This window comes from Acomys minous (assembly GCF_964271855.1).
Source record: "Acomys minous genome assembly, chromosome: 11".
NCBI classification, from domain to species: Eukaryota; Metazoa; Chordata; class Mammalia; order Rodentia; family Muridae; genus Acomys; species Acomys minous.
The window spans coordinates 1974655-1995332 of NC_140492.1; the positions used below are offsets into that span (position 1 = coordinate 1974655).

General features: G+C 49.0%; 1 protein-coding gene across 3 annotated transcripts in view; it reads left to right on the forward strand.

The window, feature by feature from the left end:
* The window catches only part of DSCAM (DS cell adhesion molecule), a 580894-nt gene that overhangs the window by 546161 nt on the left and 14055 nt on the right, over positions 1 to 20678 (forward strand). For all 3 annotated transcript variants that reach the window (XM_084800819.1, XM_084800820.1, XM_084800821.1), the window contains 3 exons: positions 717 to 866; positions 9760 to 9957; positions 11679 to 11981. In XM_084800819.1, the coding sequence (XP_084656945.1) occupies positions 717 to 866; positions 9760 to 9957; positions 11679 to 11981 (651 nt within the window). The remainder of the gene's footprint in view (positions 1 to 716; positions 867 to 9759; positions 9958 to 11678; positions 11982 to 20678) is intronic.

A 20678-nucleotide genomic window follows, 5' to 3' on the forward strand; every position in this document is an offset into this window, starting at 1 on the left:
TGAACATAGAATCAGTGCCCCCATCCCCACCCCACCCCCCATCTCTTGAGACGGGCTGGATGATTGATAATCAGAACATTAGACGGAATCACAGTCTCTGAAAATGTACAGAAACTCCACACATCCCAACCAAAAAGTCTCCCTTTGTGTCAAAGGGCTCCAAAGAGAGAGTGAAAGGTAAAAGCAGTCCTCAGACAGACAGGGCACATGCCTCACACAGCTGTTCCCGAGGCCCTGGCTCCTCCTGCCTTCCAGAGCCTATGCTATGAGTGTTCTCTTACAAGAGAGAGATCCTTGAGGTCAGTCAAAGCGTTCACTAAAGAGTAAAGCTCAGAAGTAGCAGGGGGAAGGGAACAGGCCCTGCCCCTTTGTCCTCCAAACACTGAGGCCAGTGTGGCAGCCAACCCCAGTGTGGTGGACTGCAAAGTTTTGTTCCCTAATTCTCGAAGAGTGTTCTAGCAGCCAAAAGGGCCTGTCCCACAGGGCAATCCCATCAGGCAAGTTTTGGACAAACACATAAACTCTAAAGAATGCCAAGTAGTCAGATACACCAGGTGGGGCTGAGCCACAAGAGACAGAAAGGACGTGCCTCAGCACAGATGGCCTCCTCTGCACCAAAGTGTATGTGAATCTTCGGACGGACACAAATGCAGAGCTGGCATTTATTCCTCTCTTTGTTAAACACGCTTGGCCTTCCTGTGTGCGCCTTCTTGCAGATGACCGCTCCACAGTCCTGCTGACAGATGCCGACTTTGGGGAGGCAGCGAAACAGAAGTCTCTGACAGTGACTCACACGGTGCATTACCAATCGGTGTCTCAGGCCACCGGGCCCCTAGTGGATGTTTCAGATGCTCGGCCAGGAACAAGTAAGTGGTTACCAGCACTTGGAATGCGTTGTGGGTGTTATCAACATTGACAATATTTCGTGTCCCTAGCCATCAAAACTGTGGGGCTTCTCCATTGCACACCTAAGTAATAGATGTAATGAACTTTTAATTGGAATATTTGAGATTTCGTTTATTTCTTGACACTGCTAAGTGTGTGTCAGTTCAAACCAACAAATCTTAGTCTTGGTTTACCGTTTAAAAAAAATCCCCAGAAATTTCAGGTGAATTGGATCCTTTAACTTTGTAAAACACGCAGAAAAGAAGGGTGATTAATTTTAGTGTGTTTGGCAGCGTCCCGTTTGGGGAAAGAAACACTCTCACATGTGTTGTCTACAGCAACCTTGTCCTCATAAGCAGATGTGAGAGTCCTCGGTTCACGTATTGGAGGGTGGAGTTTCAGACAGACAGCCCCAGGTTGTACACATCAGGTGGGAAAACCAGAAAGTTGCCGTAGGCGTGTCTGACCTCAAAGCTTACATTCATCTCCTAAACACACAAAGAAAAATGATGGTTCTGGCCGACCTAGAGATTTTTGTTTACTTAATTATTCATATTTGCATTCATAATAGATGGAAATTAATTACTGCAAAGAGTTAGGTCTCCTAATGTGCATCTAGCTTATTAGTTGGGTAGTCTGGTTTCTTCATAATTTAAACTGTTCCTAAATCCCTTTAAAGGGTGAGAAATTAATGCCCCATTTTGTTGTCATCTTGGAAGCTTTTCTCTCTGGCTTTTAATTTGGAAATTAAATTCACACTTCTAGAGCCATAGAGGGTCATGAGGACAACCCATGATGTATTTCTGGGTGCTGTGGTCTGCAGATTCCAGCTTGGTGCCACAGAGTTCATGAGGTGACTGGTCAACTCCCAAACCCGGTGGTTGCCAACACTCGGGAAGGCTTTGAACAGGGCTGAGGGTCGCCTGCAACAGTGGCTTTGACCATGTTGAAGCCAGGATTCGTCTGTCCCTTGTGCTAAAACTGTCTCCTCCCCTCTAGGGATATCAGTACGTCCTGGAGACACAAGTAGGACGTGAGTGAAACAGCTAGCTGTCTGGGTTTGTGTCTCCAAGCTAAGAGCCTTGTTATGGGACTGCTTCGACCATTCTCCAGCCACTGGCTCCGTCACTCTGGTCCGAGGCTGGCCTTCAGCCTCTTCCTGGCGGTGCCCTCTTAGATTTCTAGGCTACTTTTTGCTCTTAAATCAAGGCAAAGTTGACACATATGGGAGATATGTCTTGCCTGCCTTGATCATAGCACATTGGTTCCATGTACCAGGTAAAAAGCAACACAGAATCATGCTTTCCTTCGAATAGCCAAGGAGCAAAGACGTCCACATGGCTATTGCAAACAGCTAATGCAGGAGAAGAGGCAGTGGCGGGAATGTACCAGAAACTTCCCGTTGCATGAAGGGGAAGCCCTGGGATAGTGGGGAGTGGTTTTGATGGCATTTAAACTATCAACAGAGGTGACGTACAGACGGTGAAAGCCAGGCGTGCCAGCCAGCAGGCAGAACCCTGGGAGGAATGTGCTATGCGGTCTCGTGGCTTTGCGGTTGTTAAATGTCACTGGAGAAATTGACAAATTCGTTCATTCAGCATTGAGACGTGTTTGTTCGGGATCTGCTTGGCACAGATGGCTCGTACTCGGTGGCAGGAGTGCGCTGCAGAGAAAATAGGGAAAGACGTGTGTTTTCATTTTAGTGGGAAGGCAGATACTAAACAAGGGACTCGTTGTCTTTCTCGGGATATGCTGGATAAAGAAAAGGCAGGATGAAGAGATGCAGTCAAGGCAGTCCGGTCCAGGAACGGTGGGAGGGGCTTCCCTGGACCGGGGTTCTTCGGGAGACCGCCATGGAGGAGGATGGGTGAACCAAGACCAAAGGAGAACCAAGGCCATCAGAGGGAGAGCTGGAACTGGCTGTCAGGAGAGAGCAGGAAGGGGGGAAAACCCAAGACTCTCCAGCCTTGGGGTGCTGGCAGGCTGCCAGGAAAGCGGTCCCCGAGGGCACGAGACAGGGAAAGCTGCCCACGCCAGGCCATGCATTCCAGTTTCATTCTGAGAGTCCTGCAACATTGTCCTAAGATCCAACCTGGCTGTCACCTGGAAATGCTACAACTTGAGAACATGGTTCTTTCCCTTTCTAGTGAATTGCATTAAACCATGCTGACGGCGAGCATCACCGCCTAGCTCTCTCCTCCCATGCTAAGACGGAATTGTTTTGTTTAGCGTCATCCTGAACGTACTCGGTTGAAGATTTTAAATTTCCCATTAACGTTTTTCTCAAAACTGAAAATGTCAGAGATCAGCGATAGTCAAAGTTTTTTTTGTTTTGTTTTGTTCTTAACGAAGACAGTGGGTGATTTGCGCCCACAGCAACTTCAGAAGTTTGACCCTCAGGAATGCTCTGGAACCCAGGTCCTTGCTTGCTTTCACTCGCTCCCTGGAGCTTGCCACCACCTCTGACCTGGTGTCACGCCTGTGTCAGCACAGCCCTGTGGTCCTGTGGCCCAAGCCCAGCGCCGCTGCAGCTTGTTGGGTTTGCAGAGATTCATTGGAGAAGCCAGCTCTGCAGCCAGGGCTTTCTGCCTCTGCAGCTGCAGCTGCACACAGATCAGAACCCTCCATCGATGAAGATTCCTCCTGTACCAAGTAGGGCTGGGGCCTTCTGATTGCTATTCCCTCAGGGCCTGCGGAGGAACAGAGTTCCATAGGTTTTTGAATTAAATTAGATACTATTAGGCTAGAAGCCTGTGGGAGCACACACACAGGCACACACACACACTTCATGCAAACACTGTGTCATTTTGTCAGAGTCTTGAGCATCTGCAGGCTTTGGTATCCAAGGAGGCTCTGGGGTTCAGTCCCGATGGATACCAAGGTTTCTGTGATCCAACTACGTCCCCGGTGGTGTCAACCACAAAAGCCATCATTTTCTGCCCTCTGTGTTATGATTATGCCGCCATTGCAGGAGCCTTTGTTTATCACTAGAGCACAGGAAAAGCTGCTGGTTGTAGATAAACGTGATTGCACTACAGAGCTTGTGTTCCCAAGTGCTTCATTAGCTTGCCAGGGGGGTGTGCCAAGTTCTTGTCCTGTGGGTGAAGAATGGGAACAAGGTGGCATCCGCTACTTTCCATGTGTGAAGACATGTCCTCTGGCCATGTCCTCTGCTCCACTTATAGCCTCTCTCCTGCACGGATGACGCTGGCGTTATACACTTGAACCCAGGCCTCTACTGGCATCCTGTTGCCAGCGCATGCCACAGTGCACGGCACACCTTAGGCTCCTGGTGAAGATGTTCAAGCTCTGACCCACCACAGAGTGCTGATGCCAGGATGACAGCACTAGGAGTGATGGGATATTTAAATCACCTAAGTAGAACCTGGGATGTCAACCGATCCCACCTCTCTCTGGTTCATCTCTGGAGATCTGTGTTCAGCGCGGGTGTGTCTGCCCTAACCTCCTGGATCTCTCACACTCTCTCCTCCCTACTGAGAAAAGTGCCCACAAGATCATGCATGAGTGTGACGACCTATGATTATCTTTAGGGGCTGGATATCATATTTACCTGAAAGCTACTCGTTCATTCATTCATTCATTCATTTATCAGTTTGCTCGCTTGTATACAGAGCATTTACCAAGAATCCATTAAATATCACCTTTCTCTGTTATCTGTGGGTTCTGGGACCTCCAAGTTGCTAAAAAGCCATGGCTGCTCAGATGCTCCATATAAAATGGCTTTCTTAGCTCATTTTCTGTTGCTGTGATAAACATCATGATCAATATCACCTTGGGGAGGAAATGCTTTGTTCCACCTTACATACCCCAGGTTACAGCCAGTCACTGAGGGAAGTCAGGGCAGGAAAGGAACGTGAGGCAGGAGCCAATGGAGGCAGAGGTCATGAAGGACGCTGCTTACTGGCTTGCTCTCCATGGCTTTCTCAGCCTGCCTTCTTACACAGCTCAGGAGCACCTACCCAGCAGGGAGGAAAACCACCATAGTCTAGGCCCGTCTACCTCAATCATCAATCAAGAAAAATCCCCCACAAACCTATCTATCTATAAGTCAATCTGACAGAGGCGTTTTCTCAACTGAGGTTCCCTCTTCCTAGATGACTCCAGCTTGTGCTAAGTTGACAGAAAAGTAACCAACACATTGTCTGGTGTTTCTATATAAGATGTACTCATCCTCGTGTGTACTTTAAATAATCTATGGATTCCTCATAATGCCCAGTATCCTGTACACCCTGTGTGAATAAGCTGCTATCCCACCCTGGTCAGAGAAGGATGACAGGGTGACTCTACATCTTGGTTTTTTTCCCCCAGATAGTTCTAATTAGGGGCTGCCTGAACCCTTAGATGTAGAACCAGCGGATGCTGAGGTCAAATGATTAAAAAGTGCCCCTGCTGGCATCTGATCCTCACGTTGCCCGGGAACACAGACTGTCAATTTCACAAGTTATAATTCAATCCTCTCACATAGACCAGGAAGTCAAGATCCCAAGAGCTGTTCTCACAACTTGAAAGCAAAGCAAACACCCCTAAGCCCCAGACAACTGCACCTGCGGCCAAGAATCTCTAAGCCCAGGAATCGTAGACCCTAGGGCTCAAAGAGGAGATCTCAGGCTCAGCCCAACACCTCCCTCCCCCACCACGTCTTTCTCCTGACTCCCACTTCTGCACTGGGCCTTTAACGGCTGTGACAGCTATTGGAGCTTAGGTCTGCCGACAGGTCCCCTCGCTCCTGAGGCGGCGTCCCCTGCCAGACATGGCCTGAATCCCAGATGCTCTCCAAGTTCCCAGCCCACAACCTGTGACCTTTCAATGCAGAGAAGCGCAGGAAAGGTAGCTGATGTTGGCCAGGAAGAAGGTGCTCTTTGCTGTGCCCATCTCCTCTCCTGCCCAGCCCCAGCCCTGCACCACCTCTGAGTAGAGCAACTTCACATTCCTGTACTGTGCCACAGCCAGTGGCCTGGTCATGCGGGCTCTTGGCCTGGCCCTTGCCTGCCCATCCCCGTCCGTCTCCACCTATCAAATTTCTGAAACATGTGGTTCATGAATTTTTAAGGGGCGTTCTTTTGCCAAACTGTCTAAATCAAGTTTTGAGCCTTCAAGATTAACTGAGTTCTCCCAGTAAACCCAGGGCATGTCCCACCAGGATGATGCCAGCTACTCGGGCATCACAGACTTAGATACCCAGGGTGCCCTGCCACATTCAGATCACCCACAGCTAAAGGTGGCAATGATGTCAGCAGTCTCAGAAATAAGGGGCACAGGCCTACTCAAATGAGGTCAAGAAGCCAGAGTTACACGGCTTTTGAATAACGAAACTAGGCTTCAAAACCAGATGACATATTTCAAAAGCACTACACGTAGCCCCTGTGTGCAGCCTCCAAGTATGGATGATACTACATAAAGGACATGTGGGATCTAAAGAAAGCCTCACATATAACACATATTCACCTGAATACGCATGATTGTGCGTGTATACACATACATATGCATGTATCATACATATAAGTGGGTTCTCATATCTACTGCATTTTCATCTGTAGATTAACCCCCCCTACATTACAACCCAATGATGCAGTGTAATCACTGATGTCATAGCATTTACATTGCATTGACTTTTATTATTCAGATAGAAATTATTAAAAATACACAGGAAGATGTGAGTACGTCGTATCCAAATAATGGGAAAAAAGCTTACAGCATTTACAACATATACACTGAATCTTTACTGCTGTAACTTTGAATATATACTCTGTCACCCAGCATAGTACTAGAGAGTACAGGAAAAAATAGCTCTGGTGCACAAGCGGATCCAGTGCCCGGCGCACTGAAAGGCCTGGATGAGCATTTGCTGCTTAAGTAGGGAACTGGTCAGTCCCACTGTTAACACATGACAAGGCCGCTGAGCGCCCTGCAGCCGAGGCCTCACTACAAGATGTAAGAACAGACAGCAGAGGATTAGAAGAACACTAATCCGGTGAGCGGGGCACACGTGACATGCTTTGTAACCGACCTATTGCCCGCACAATCCTCTCTGATCCTGAATTTGGGATAATTAAAACAACTCAATTCAACGGGCAGAAACTTAATGCAGATTTAGACCCCCGAGTTGAAAGGTCAGGAGTTATTTATATCCCTTGCCCTCCACCCGCTGGCTGCTTAGCAGGCACGCTGCTAACCGCTAAGTCATATTTATATTAAAGGTTTGGAAGCTTGACAAGGAATCTTCCATGCCGGGGCATAAAACTTCCTAGATGAGCTAGTCAGCCTTGCAAAGTCGCCACTGAGCAGAATCCAAGTATTTACATCGCTGTCTTGGAAGCTGTCCTGTCTCGTTCAATTCAGATACAAAATAATGGTTACTAAAACCTGGTTATTAAAAACAATGTGTCAACTATCCTGGTCCCCCACACCCTGACACCATTCCTGCACTGGGACAGACACCTGCTTAGCGCAGAACAGAATTGTGGCCTGCGGCTCAGAAAACGAATACCATGACCTATATTTTCAACATTTATCAGGCCACTGCTAGCACTGTCCTCATCCTGGGGAAAAAGGGATAATGAATAGAATTAACTTGAAAAGAGTTCTAGCTTTGAATAGAAAATTTCCAAATAGGGAGGTCTCCGTGGGGAAGGGAGGCCGTGAGGAGGAAGAGCTGTGCTCCACCACCGAGGAGTGAGCTTGCAAAGGTAGGAAACAGGGGTGAGAGCATGGGAGACCCCAGGAGAGCATTAGGGGCTTTGAGTCTGCCCCAGCATCCAGGCCAAGAGAACACTCAGACTCCTCTACGAGTGTGGCTGCAAGAAACCCAAAGAATTAAAAATGAGATTCCTCAAAACTTACATAAGGGGCTGGGTAATTTTCTAGAAAAGACTCATTAGCATTTAAATAACAAGCTGTACTTATTTAAGCCCCACTTATCAAGTCAATAGTGCCTGGAAGACATTTAGACTCCTACCCATGACACTGTTTTTCTGTCTCCTGGAGGCCCTCTCTGGAATGCTCCTCCTCCTTGGGAAAAACACAATTATCGCTCACACCTTGCAGTGCACAGGGCTCTGACACTTGGCCGTAGCTCATTTGCATTCTCATCAAAGCCAAAAGCTGTCTTCTAATAAAGCCTCTTCCGTGGAATTTTGCAAGCGATGAAATGTGTCTTGGAAAAGAAAAAAGACAGACAGAAAGAAAAATCAATGTGGCCAAAAGCATGCGCCGGGACCGGGTCTTTTGATGACCCAGAGAATCCTAAAATGTATTGATCTGGCCATCTTCTTAATGCCTCTCTCCCGAATCCTAGGATGATGGATTGGTTCAAAGACCAATAACTAGAAACCTGCAAAGGGGAAAATCTTCCATTTACAAAGAAAGGCTTTTCCCTGATGCCCAGTGTCAGCATTTCATGCTCCAGTGGGAATTATGGGCAAGCCATGGTCCTGTGCACACCCACCTACAGACAGACAGCTGCCATCAGACCACATCTGGCCAAGCAGGAGACGGTGTCTGAACAGAGGGGCAGAAGAGCTATGCCATGCCTAAGCTGCCATTGTTCGTGCACGACGTGGACTTCAGGCTGTTCTAGCCCCGGCATACATATAGACAGCTCTAAAGACATACCCTTGCCTCTGCCCTGGGGAGAAATGCAAATTCACGGGGGCAAGTAATTGAGCACAGACGGTGGTGTCCAGAGTTGGATGTCAGTTCATCCCATTGAAGTAGCTGCACCTGTGCTAAATTCAGAGTGTAGAGAACCTGGGAAGGCCCTTCCAGGACCCAGGGCTACTTTCAGATAGAGTCCCAGAAAAACCACTCCAGGGAACAGAACACTTCCCCTCTACAGAATTTTGGGAAAGGCCCATTCCAGGGTCCAACACATGTTGCTGCTGCTGGGATGTCCCTTTATAGAGCTAAGAGATTCTGCCCCTCCTACCTCCTACCTTTAGTTCCAGACTTGAAGGAGACACAGCTCCCGCAGGACTCAGGCTTAGGGATCTTGACACTTTTTACAGAGAGTTGACACATGTCATCCAGAGGCCATTTAACTGTTTGTTGTCCATATGAAATAAAGCCAAGTCTCCTTCATCAAAGTTCCCAGGATGCCCATGGAGAGGCATGCTGCCGCATGCTGAGAGAACAGTAGGACAGAGAATAGATGTAGTCTATGTCTCCAGGGGCTTCAGCTTAAAGTTCTGGGGAAGGAGCAGGTGTTCTGGAGGCACTGATGTCAGTGTCCTAAAGCTTTAGCAGCCATTGGCCAGCCTGGACTCAGGTGCAGTGCTCGGCTCCCCCTGAAGGGGGCAGTCTCCCCCTGTAGCTCTCCCTTCATAAGGCCACCAGTCGTACAGCATAGGGACCCACCCTGCTCCCCCTGTGCCCTCCTCTTGAATTATTATATATGCAGTGACTGTTTTTCCAAATGAGATCATGGAGATCATGTCTCTGGAGTTAAGATGAGAGCATAGCTTTGGGGGCCATGGGGAGCAGAGTGTAGTTCAGTCTATGCTGAAAGTTGAATGGACCTCAGAAAGGAAATCTTGTTCAAACACATTTGGTCAGCTTCCCTCAAGTCTTACAGGAAAGTTGAAATGAATGTTTAGAGTCATAGAACTGTTAACAGCCATGAATAAGGTTCTGATATGCATCTTCCAAACCCAAATGGGGTGTTCTTCTGCTTGTAAGAGTTCTTAAATGCTTAAATATCTGGTGAACTTGGTAGACTATGAAAGAAGTCAAGGGGGCCTTCAATGGAAAAATCCAAGGAAGGCTTGCCATGGCCTCAGCTGAGTGGGGAGGCTGACAGCTGCTTGCAGTACCTGACCCCTGAAGACAGACACCCATCAGTCCCCTTGTTCTTTGCAGACCCCACCACCAGGAGGAACGCGAAGGCTGGACCCACAGCGAGAAACCGGTATGCCAGCCAGTGGACCCTCAACAGACCCCACCCCACCATCTCTGCACACACCCTCACCACGGACTGGAGACTGCCCACTCCCAGGGCTACAGGATCTGTGGACAAGGAGAGCGACAGCTACAGTGTCAGCCCATCACAAGACACAGGTGGGTTCTGCGTGCCTCCCCTTTGGGCATGGCAGCATTTCCCAGGGCTCAGTGAGGAGGAAGGCAATGGAAACCTCCTTTTCCTCGTACCCGCCTTCCCTTGAGAAGGTCACTTTCACATGGCAACCGCTTCTCCACCAGTTTCCAGGCCGACTGTGTAGCCTTCCCTACGTGCAGGGCCTTACTGAGCTCTGCAAGGGTGAACAGAAGCGAGTCTCTTTTGCAGATCTCGTGAATTCCTCACCTGTGCTGCTCTCCCCTTTTAGTTCCTACCTACCCTAGAGAGAGAAAGACACTTTATTTCTCACCCACACAGCGGCAGTAATTGCTGATTGTGCTCTGAGGGCGTCTGACCCACTCCAACCTCCAGGATTAAGGGCCTGAACTTGACACCTTTCCATGACAGGGTCATAGCACCCCTTAGTGCGGTCACAGGCCTGTCCTTCTGGCAACTAACCAGGCTGATTATAAGGTACACAAAACTTGGAGCTGATGGTACCAACCACCAAGCTTTTACTTCTGAGAATGAACTTTCCTAAACTTTCAGAAGAAGTTATGTCTGAACCTAACAGCTATAGGAAATTTTAATACTCTTTTTCTTCACAAAACACTTCAAAAACAGGGTTCCAGAGGCGGTGTGTCCCTGTGGGAATTTATTTTTATGTCTGTTATTTTCTCTTAGAAGGTTCTCAGAGGTGACTTAAAAACTTTTCCATAGATTTAAATTATAGAGACACCTCTGACTGAGGTGACAGGGCCTTGCTGCGAGGCTGTTTGCACTGGGTTTGTCCTATTTTCTAGTTCCCATCAACAGTGGTAATGACAAAGGATGAGACCTGGAGACCAGGGACTATTCTGCCTTGTGAAAAGGCCAAGCCACAGTGCGTGTGTGCATATGTGTGTGTATGTCTGTGCGTGTGTCTGTGTGTGTGTACATGCACACATGTGTGTGTGCATATGTGTGAGTGTATGTGTGTGTGCATATGCACAGGTGTGCATGTTATATGTGTCTATAAGTATGCATGTGCACACATTCACGTGCTCCCATAGGGGACAGAGGCTGACACTGAGTGTCTTCCTCCAACACCCCATCTTATTTTCGAGACAGGCCTCTCACTGAGCCTGTAGCTCATCAATTCAGCTAAACAGATTCACCAGCCAGCTCCAGGGGTCCTCCTGCCTCTACTGTACCCAGTTTTTAACATGGGCGCTGGAGATCAAACTCAGGCCTTCTTGCTTACAGTGCAGGCACTCTACTCCACTGACTGAGCCACCTCCCCAGCCCCTCAGGCTTTAGGACCATCACATCTTCCTCCCTGAGCTGAGGCCACAGAGATGAACTGCAAAACTTGGACTCTGTGCCCATTACAGGGCCTCTGCAGTGCAGAGATGTTTTCAGGTCAGAGCAGGGAGGACACCGCGGCTTTGACACTGCATCCCAGCTGCTCCTGCCAAAAAGCTGAATTGTTTAAGGGGAAGGGTTTGTTCTTTTATAAACGCACCCAGGGCTGGTACATCCGACCTCAGCAGCTGGGTGGGTGTGAAGCCCCTGAGCCTTGTGGTGAAGGCCAGCCTCCTCAGAACAGCCTCATCCAAGACTCCCCAGATCCTGTGCATCTGGAAATTACAGCCACAGGCCAGAGAAGGTCATCACGTTGGTTCAAACATAGGCCACCGGCTGAGTCACCCCCCTCCCCCCTCTTCTCTCCCCTGTGGTACAGACCGAGCTAGAAGCAGCATGGTCTCCACAGAAAGTGCCTCCTCTACCTACGAAGAACTGGCCAGGGCCTATGAACACGCCAAGATGGAAGAGCAGCTGAGGCACGCCAAGTTCACCATCACAGAGTGCTTCATATCCGACACGTCCTCCGAGCAGCTGACGGCAGGGACAAACGAGTACACAGACAGTCTGACCTCCAGTACCCCTTCAGAGTCGGGGATCTGCAGGTTCACTGCGTCTCCCCCAAAACCTCAGGATGGAGGACGAGTGATGAACATGGCTGTTCCGAAGGCCCATCGGCCAGGTGAGGAGGCGGGGCGGGGCGGGACCCACTGCTGAGGACTTCTGTCCGCACTGAGCACTTCTCGGTCAGTTCTCGGGCTGCGTGGATGCTCCACTGACTAGCTGAGTGCTGCAGGGCGAATCTCTCCCACAGTTGTTTGCACCGAAAGCAACAATAGTCACTTCTTTTATTTGTGAATGTGAGATCTGATCGGGGGAGGGAGTGGGTCTAGGGAGGGGAAGCAAGCAGTAGCTGCGGAATTTCCTCCTTAGAAATGGCTAACTCAACTGGCAAGTCTCTGGCAGCCATATTCCCGTGTAAATGTTTCCAGAAGGTGGCCTGAGCATCATCCTACTTGGTGGGTCAGTTCTAGATACAAGCATCCTAGATGATGACAGTCCAAACAGCCGTGCCCTTAAGGTCGGTGGAGACCGTCACTATAACACATTTCCCTAGGTTGGGTACTTCATAAGGAAAGGGGGGTGCTATTTAGCTCACAGCTTTGGAGGTTGCTGACATCAAACACTGTTGAGTGAGGACCTCAGAGTGAATGGGGGAGGGGCATACGTGTACCTTTAAAAGCCCATGTAGTGAGACAGGTGGGAAAGCACTCTCTTTTTTTTTATTATTTTATTCTTGTACATACACATTTATGTTATCACACATATATACAATAGATTACCTAGGGCAAGAGGAGCCGTGACACAGTCAGGAATTATATAAATGTTACATTCTTAGTGTTCTGGCTATTTGTATTTGACAGCCTTGAAGAAGACATCTTTCCTATCTTGGTGCATCTAAATTTCTGAATGTAAATCAATCTCCATCATATATTGTCATTATCAACTTAGAACACCTATCTAGACCTAAAAAATATCTTAACCCCTAAACAATTAAGCTTCATTGTAAAACTAAGCTACCTGGTCTGCAACTCCCTCGGAGGCTTGAAAAGGAGTGAACTTGATTACCTGAGTATGCCAGGAGTGCAGGTTAGTAGCGGGAAAGCACTCTTTAACAGCTAGCTCTCCGTTAACTAATGCAGAACCACCTTATGCCTCGCCCCAGGGCAGTGTCCCATGACCTACGGACCTCCCACTGGGCCCCCACTTCCTACGATTGCACCATCTCTCCCTCCCTAACCCCCCCCCCCCCCCGTTAACGCTCTGAAGACCCAGCTTCTAGCACAGGGGCCCTAGGATACCCGCTCACCATGCCCAGCCCCAGCACAGACAGGACAGCATCCACTCCACAGGAGGCTATTGTCCACGCAGAGCCCAGGAAACTCAAGGTGGACTCAAAGCCTTCCTGTGGCTGATGAGCAGAGGTAGTGAGCAAGAGCCGTTTTTTAAAAGCTGTCTCACTGGGAGTTTCTGAAAAAAGACAGGTCTTAGCAGGGCTCAGTACGAGGGGCCTCCTTTACTGATGTACCCACTGAAGATGACAGAAACTGGAAAATTTAGGTCAGGGGCTAGTGTGACCTTCAGCTGGACCTTGTGTGGATCCCTGGGCTTGTGAGAGCTAAACCTTTACATGTGATGGGAGCGGATGGACAAAGTGTACAGGCACAAACGCTCAGTCTTTCACGGTGCTCACAAGTCCAAGGACTCCACAGTCTAAGCAAAACAAAAAACTAAAAACCACCAAGAACCTCCATCCACCTGGGGGGCTTTGTCACAAGTCTTGGTTTTCTGTAGCAGCTGTTATTACATGTCGGCTATGGTATGGACAAGCCATGCCCAGCGCAACTGAAGCAAAGCTTCAGACTGAGCCCAGCAGGCCAGTGGGCTGCTAACCCCAGGAAACACCTTTTGTGATTTTGTTTTGCCCATCTGTGAGAGATGCCCCATACCCTTCCCCTCACTGACCAGCCAAGGATGCGATCCACCACGAGACGGAAGCTCTAGCACTAGGCCAAGAAGTGTCCTTCCCTTTAAGTTATGACCACCGCTTTCGGGCTTCTGGCATAGGGCACAGCTGAAACAAGGCCCTGATAAATGCATTAAAATATATAAAAATAAGAATTACCTATCCAGCAAGCAATCTCCCAAATGGACTCAAGACTTGTGGCAGATGCAATAGTCAGAACTCTGTTTATTTTCATTCTGTCTGCTTCTGCGGGGACAGGACGAGCTGTCATTTGTGGGTATTTTCAATCTCGTGTATTTTGCTGCTCTTGGTATTTACTCAAAAGGGGCAAATGAAAATAAGATGTGATAAGTGTAATGGCTTTTGGACCTTGCTCATCCTAGAGGTGACAAGACCAGCAGGAGGGAAGATGAGCCACTGGGCATCTTTCTAGCTGCACTAGCCACAATCCACAATCGGTGGGCATGGCGCTGGCATTGTTGTACTGGGTTTGTACATCAGCACACTGAAAAAAATGCAGAGAAGCAAGGTGGGGAAAAGTGCTCTGGGGTACCAGCCGACCTCCAGGTGGTTGTTAGACTCCCCGGAACGTAGGGGTCTCCACACATGCTGCTGGGGGGCTTCTTCCTCTTTCAGCCGCCATCGATGTCCCTAAATCACCCATTTCATCTCCACGCCCCCTGCAAGTACTCTCTGCTCTCACATAAGAACTTGCCGTCACCTCCCCTGCAAGTGTGATTTGGGGCACAGAGTGCGCTCCCTGGTAGGACAGCTGCCCTACTTTTGCCTTTAAAACCATTAAAGGCTTGACCTTTCCTTCAGATGGCTTGTTGTCTGCACGGTTGGCTTAAGGATTTTTTTTTTTTTAATTTAAAGTCTATACTTTGTTCATGATGTTGTTGCCTGGGTCCCTTAGGGCGTCCCTGGTACCACCACAAAGTGGCTATCATCTTAATGCATTATTTAAAGTAAAGTGATTTTATAACTTTAGATATGAATAATTTCTTAAATCAATGAGTTCGGATGTCCACACACTCTGTTCTGTCTACCCCGCAGGGATGTGTCATTATTGCATCTTTTATGTGCTTTGGGGGGATGTTTCATCCTCTGGGAGCCTTTCCGTTGTTCATTCTTAATGCAACTCAAGTTTGTGTGGGGAACAGAATGGTTATGGCCGACCCCAAGTCCAGTGTGAGAGCAGATCTGAAGGTGTAATGACCCCCAGAGCAGGTACATCAAGTACAGCACAGGCGATTTCCTGACAGAGCCACGTATGGTCCTGGGTGACAACGGGACCAGGTTAATCTTTCTGGTTTGGGTTAGAAAAACTAGAGCCATAAGGTCAGGGCAGACGTGACGTGAGTCAGCCCTGAATGCACCACGTACATGCATAATGCCCAAGAAAGTGACCAAGAGGCTGGCAGAGCTCTGGTACCAGGATCTGGCTGTCAAACTCCACATCCCACTCCAGTAGTCCCTGGGGAGGCCTGCAGGGCCACTTAGGGGCTGTTGAGGTGGAAATGAGTCAAGATGGCTACGTTCACTTCCAGTGGTAGACGAGCAAAGTAGAGGCTGTCTGACATCTCTTGGTGCTGACTGCAGGAAGCAGCCAAGCTGGCAGCTCTTTGACCATATTCCCCCCGCCCATGCCCCTGCCTCCGACCCCCAGCCCCACCCTCACGCCCGCCCCCATGTCCCTCTGAGTTCGGGATAAGGTGTGTCATTTTCTGCATCTGGGTACAGCCTTACCATGATCTGGTTAGCTTTTTCCCTCTCCGTGCCACTAACTCTTCGCTTTATCTCTGTGTCCCTTCTGCCTTTCTTCAGTACCAAAAATTGTGATCACAAACTTTCAAATTCCCTGCAAATGGCAATCAAGTTACAAACATGAACTTGACCAGGTCATGGCTCTAAGGAAGGAGGGAGCAAGTCTTGAGTATTTTTTCTTTTTTTCCCAGGCTTATAGATATCCAGTGGGCACCTAGGCATCGTTCAAGAAATAGTCTTAAATGAATGAACAGGGTTGGGATCTACACGTGATGCTGCGCCTGTGCACACTGCATATAATATAGACATTATTGAATGTATTCACATTTAATGTTGTATTCGTGATGAGACTGAACAGTGGGCTAATACTTTAATTACCAGAAATGAGTAGTCTGATATGTGCAGATACAAAAGGACATTCAAGTTTACTCCAACATACTTTTAAGCAAAATGCTGTATTTTTCTCCTCTTGCCCTTCACAAATCCAAGCAAATCAGTTCTGGGTGGAGGATGATCCCCCGTGGGTCAGAGTCTAGCTATACATTTTAATACTAACCTGACTTGAATTTTGAAGATCTTTGTACATTTTAATAGTACGTCTTACTAGAATGCGCTTGCTTTCCTCAGTCAGGGACAGCAGTTCCCATCTTTAAAAAGGCAAAAATGTTCAAGTGCTACATCCCTCTGAGGAACTTCTGGAAAGTTCAGATGGACGGGGAGTTGCTCTCCCTGGATGTAGAGCCCTTCTTGGTTTTGTGAGTATTCTGAGCTACTTTCTGCCGCTCTTTGGCTAAAGCTTCTTCTTTATTTAGCCTGTGCAACCGAGAGATGACACAGCAGGGGTGAGTTAGTTCAACTCAAAGCCTCCATGCTCCCTTCACACCTGACACAGCAGCCTCAGGGAAAGTGAGACCCCACTGAGGTGTCTGCACCTGCGCTCTCTTTCACCTTAAATCCATCCGCCCCAGCTCTGCACCAGAGATGCCTCTGAGGCAGCTGGCAGCTGGCCAAGGGCTTGCTCATCCAGCCAGCTGTTGTCAAGGGGGCGGGGCCACTGAATAGCCAGGTCTCTGAAGCCGTTGTTGGATTATAAGTTAGTATTCCTTCACCTCATTATGTCACCCTCTCCTAAACATCTGAGTTTGAGCAAGGAGAGAGTGAGGAGTGAGGCAGGCCCCACAGCATGGACAGGCCCATACCTGAAAAACACAGGGATGTGGAGGATGGCTCAGCCTCTACACGGTGGAGCACTGTTCCAACCTAGGCTACCTACCGTTCTGAACATAAGCTTTGTTCTATATCTGAGGTCTTCGTTGTTGGTGTTTTAACAAAAATTAGACTCCAGAACGCTTCACTAGCAAGTAAGTGGTGAACACCCAACCTCCCTCCCCTTGACTCTCCACACACTGAGGCCTGGTGCCCCACCTCTTACAGACACATTTGCTTCCCACTGTATCTCAAGACCAAGGTGTCATACTCCCTCCTGTGCTGGCTATCTTTCTGCTGCTGTGACAAAACACCAGGACCAAGGCAACTTGTAGAAGAAAGTTTATTTGGCCTTAAGATTCCATGGTAGCATAGGGAAGGCACGGAGGGAGGACCAGGAAGTAGAGGCAACAGGCAGAGAAGGCTCAAGCCTATCCCCAGTGACACGGGGCCATGAGCAAGGCCTGCTCCCCTAACCCTCCTTAAAACGCCATCATTCAGGTACTGGGTGTTTAAGTCCACAGGACCATGGGGGACATTTATCGGCTAAACCACCACAGCTTCTGCCAAGCAGCTGGGCCTCCATGGAGCAGCTGGGCCTCCATGGAGCAGCTGGGCCTCCGCGGAGCAGCTGGGCCTCCGAGCTTCTCCTCTGCTCCAGAGGATCAGCTGATGCCTAGGCACTGAGGCACAGCATCTTCCTCACTTAGATTGACATTCCTACCATGAATGACGCTCCAAGAGCCATGAAAAGGATGCCTGTTCAAATGCAAGTCTCTCTGATACTTTAATGTTGGGCCATGTATGCATGTCCCCACAACTGAGTGTGATCGAGCACACGCTCAGGCACAGATGCAATCACATGGACACAGCTCAAGCACGCACATTTATGCACTCTCAGTGTCTCAGGGCACCTCTGCCTCTTCCATTGCAGCTTGGCTTTTAGACTTTAATGATACTTGAATTTTTAGGACCTGTACCTCTTAAGCCAATTTACTAGAATGTACTAGTTCTCTTTTCAGTTTATACTCTAACGGGTGTCTGCTGAGTGGCTTGGGAGCTGAGGCTATGGTTCTAAATGGACACAGAAAGACCCCACCTTAAAGGAAGCTATAGTGATGTAATCGCGTTAGGCCATGCTGAGTGCTGGAAGAGAAGCAGCTCAGGCATGGGGTACGACATAGCAGTGTTGTTTTGACAAAGATGGCCAGAGAAGCCCTTCAAAAGCAATGGACTATAAATGATAAGAGCGAACAGGCGTAGAGAAGACCCTGTGGGGCCACTGGCCAAGCAGACAGAAGAGCTGAGGTAAAGGTTGGAGGCGTGAATGAGCTTGCGTCAAGAGACCCATTCAACCTATCAGACATAGGCAAACATCCAAAGGCCCCAGGCATGTCAGTTTCAGAATCATGTCAGCAAACCAAGCTGCTGCATGGCCCCCCTGCTCACTCTGCGATCCAGGGTGGGGCAGTATGCTCATCCCTGATCCTTCCTAGAAACCAGATCTCCCTGACGGGCAGCTCCAGCTCAGCTCCTTAGATCCCCCTAGATTATAGTCTGTGCTCTCAGGGATGGTCCCTCGGCACGTTCAGTACGGAAGTTCTTCTTCTCAGTGGTTCCATTCTTAGAATTCTAAGTATGTGACCTAATTTGCGTTCTATTGTGATTTTTAAAAAAAATCCATGACCAAAAGATACTTGGGGAAGAAAAGGTTTATTTGGCTAATATATCCCAATCTATTGAGGGAAGTCAGGCCAGGAAGCCAAGCAGGAGCCGAGGTGGAACCATGTAGGAAGGCTGCTTACTTGCCATCGGTTAGATTGTTTAGTTTCTTCTACCGTCCAGGACCATCCGCTGTGGGTGACCCTGCCCTCAGTGGGCCGGGCCCTCTCATACCAATTATTACTCAAACACTGCTCCATGGATGCAGCTGCAGACCGACCTGATGAAAACGCTTCCCACAATCCCCTCTTCTCCGGTGGCTCTAGTTTGTGTCAAGTTGACAAACACTAACCAGCCACTCCGTTTTCTGGAAACTGGGTCTTCTGGAGCCACGTCCTCTACTGTCCCTCCCTGTCTCTGCTTTCAGGAGGAGCCTACTGTCCCCGGGGCTCAAACACCGCCAAGTGTTCTGCAAAGTCTACACACAGCCAGCCGCTCCCGTTACACGGGCTGTCCAGCCGTCCCTCACTCTCTGTACGTGTTCTTGGCTACCACGGCATTTTCTTTGGCTTCTGAAGCCCAGCGGGCAGCTGGCTGCTTTCTTAGTTGACTTGCTGGGGTTAGGCTCTAGTTGTTGGCTCTTTGAAGGGTGTATCCCGTCTCTCAGGAGGTGTTAGGTCTCAAAGCCTTACCCCAATGGGCCAGGGATGTAGAAATAAGAAGGCTGCCTGGGTCCCCATAAGTAAACAGGGACAGCTTGCAGAAAACTCTTTGCCACAGAAGACAAACAACAGAGCCCAACACAGTGACTTCAAACTCACTTCAAACGCCATGGCAATGCAGGTGTGGACTACTACTGACAGACTCTCTTTACTATAGAAAGATACGGAATGTAACCCTAACTGCCTCCCACTCACTCACCGTTTCACCTGAACAGTATATCACAAAAGAGGCCTGCAGAAAGGGGGTCCTGACAACACACCACAGATAGATCTTTAAAACAAAACAAACAAACAAAAACCTAAGAAATAGGGCAAAACCCAGCTATGGAAGACAAGGCGTGCCTGTGCACCTACCCACATGCACACTTCCACACACATGTGCACACGCAGTCAGCATCGTGAACGTCTACAGAAGGATTTGTAAGAGACAGGAATGGAGAACGCCATCGTTTAATGTGGTCCCCTGTGGTCTCTGCCACATCACAGGCTAATGCAAGCCAGAGAAAGAAGCAAGGCGTGCTTTCCAGGGATGTAGCAGTTGAGCCTTTCTGTGGCTTTACCAGTGTTCTCAGAGTACAGCTTGCGAGACACTGACAAACCAGCCCCACGCTTACTCTACAGTCTGCAGCTCCTCCCTTCCTGCAGCCCCGAGTACCAGCAAAGCTGTCTCGCTCGAGCCTGGCTCAGCTCCTGGGGTGGGGAGATTCTAGGTGCACCATCTCGTTGGCTATGGTCCCTAACACTGAGCAAGGACAAGCCCCTAGCCCCGTGTGAGTCGAGTGCCAGTGTGCACTTCCCCAGAGGGCCTCTTGAGAGGGGCAGATCAGTCTTAGAACCTCATGTCCCTTCCCAGCATTCCCAGAGGGCAATGCGTGAGCGCTCGCTCCCTGAAGTCCAGGGAGTCACCTCTGATGCCGCCTACTTTCCTATAAACTCCTTTGAAGACTGTTGAACTGTGACCAACTCAAAGTCCTACCCCTCACCTCAGTGTAGTTTTTAAGAGTCCATGAGCAAGTGGGAAGATCACAATGTCAGCGCACCCTTAAAAATGCATGAAGGCTCCGAACCGCAAGCCAGGAGCAGTAACTGAGCACAAACACTGCGCCCTCTGATATTAATGTCACATTATTTATTTAGAGGTTTTCCTGGTTGCTGTTCGGGAGTGAAGATTCGTTTACAGAGAGGTTGGTTTACAAGGTTTTTATTACCACGGTATGACATTAATATTAAACTAAGACCATGTTAGATCCCGGCTGCCTGAGGTTGGGGCAGACTCCACCCCCGCCTCCGGTCACAAGCGCCGTGGCGGTAATGCCGCAAGGCTCATCGCTGTGAAATTGTTAGAACTCCGGGTCTAAGTGCCCTTTGCTTCTTACTTCTGCATCAATACCCAGCTGCATCCAAACACAGACATCAAAACCTTGTTAGAAATTGATGAAAGATCCTTTTTATGTCTCCCAGGAGGCAACTCGAGCCCCCGGGGGAACTGCGGTAC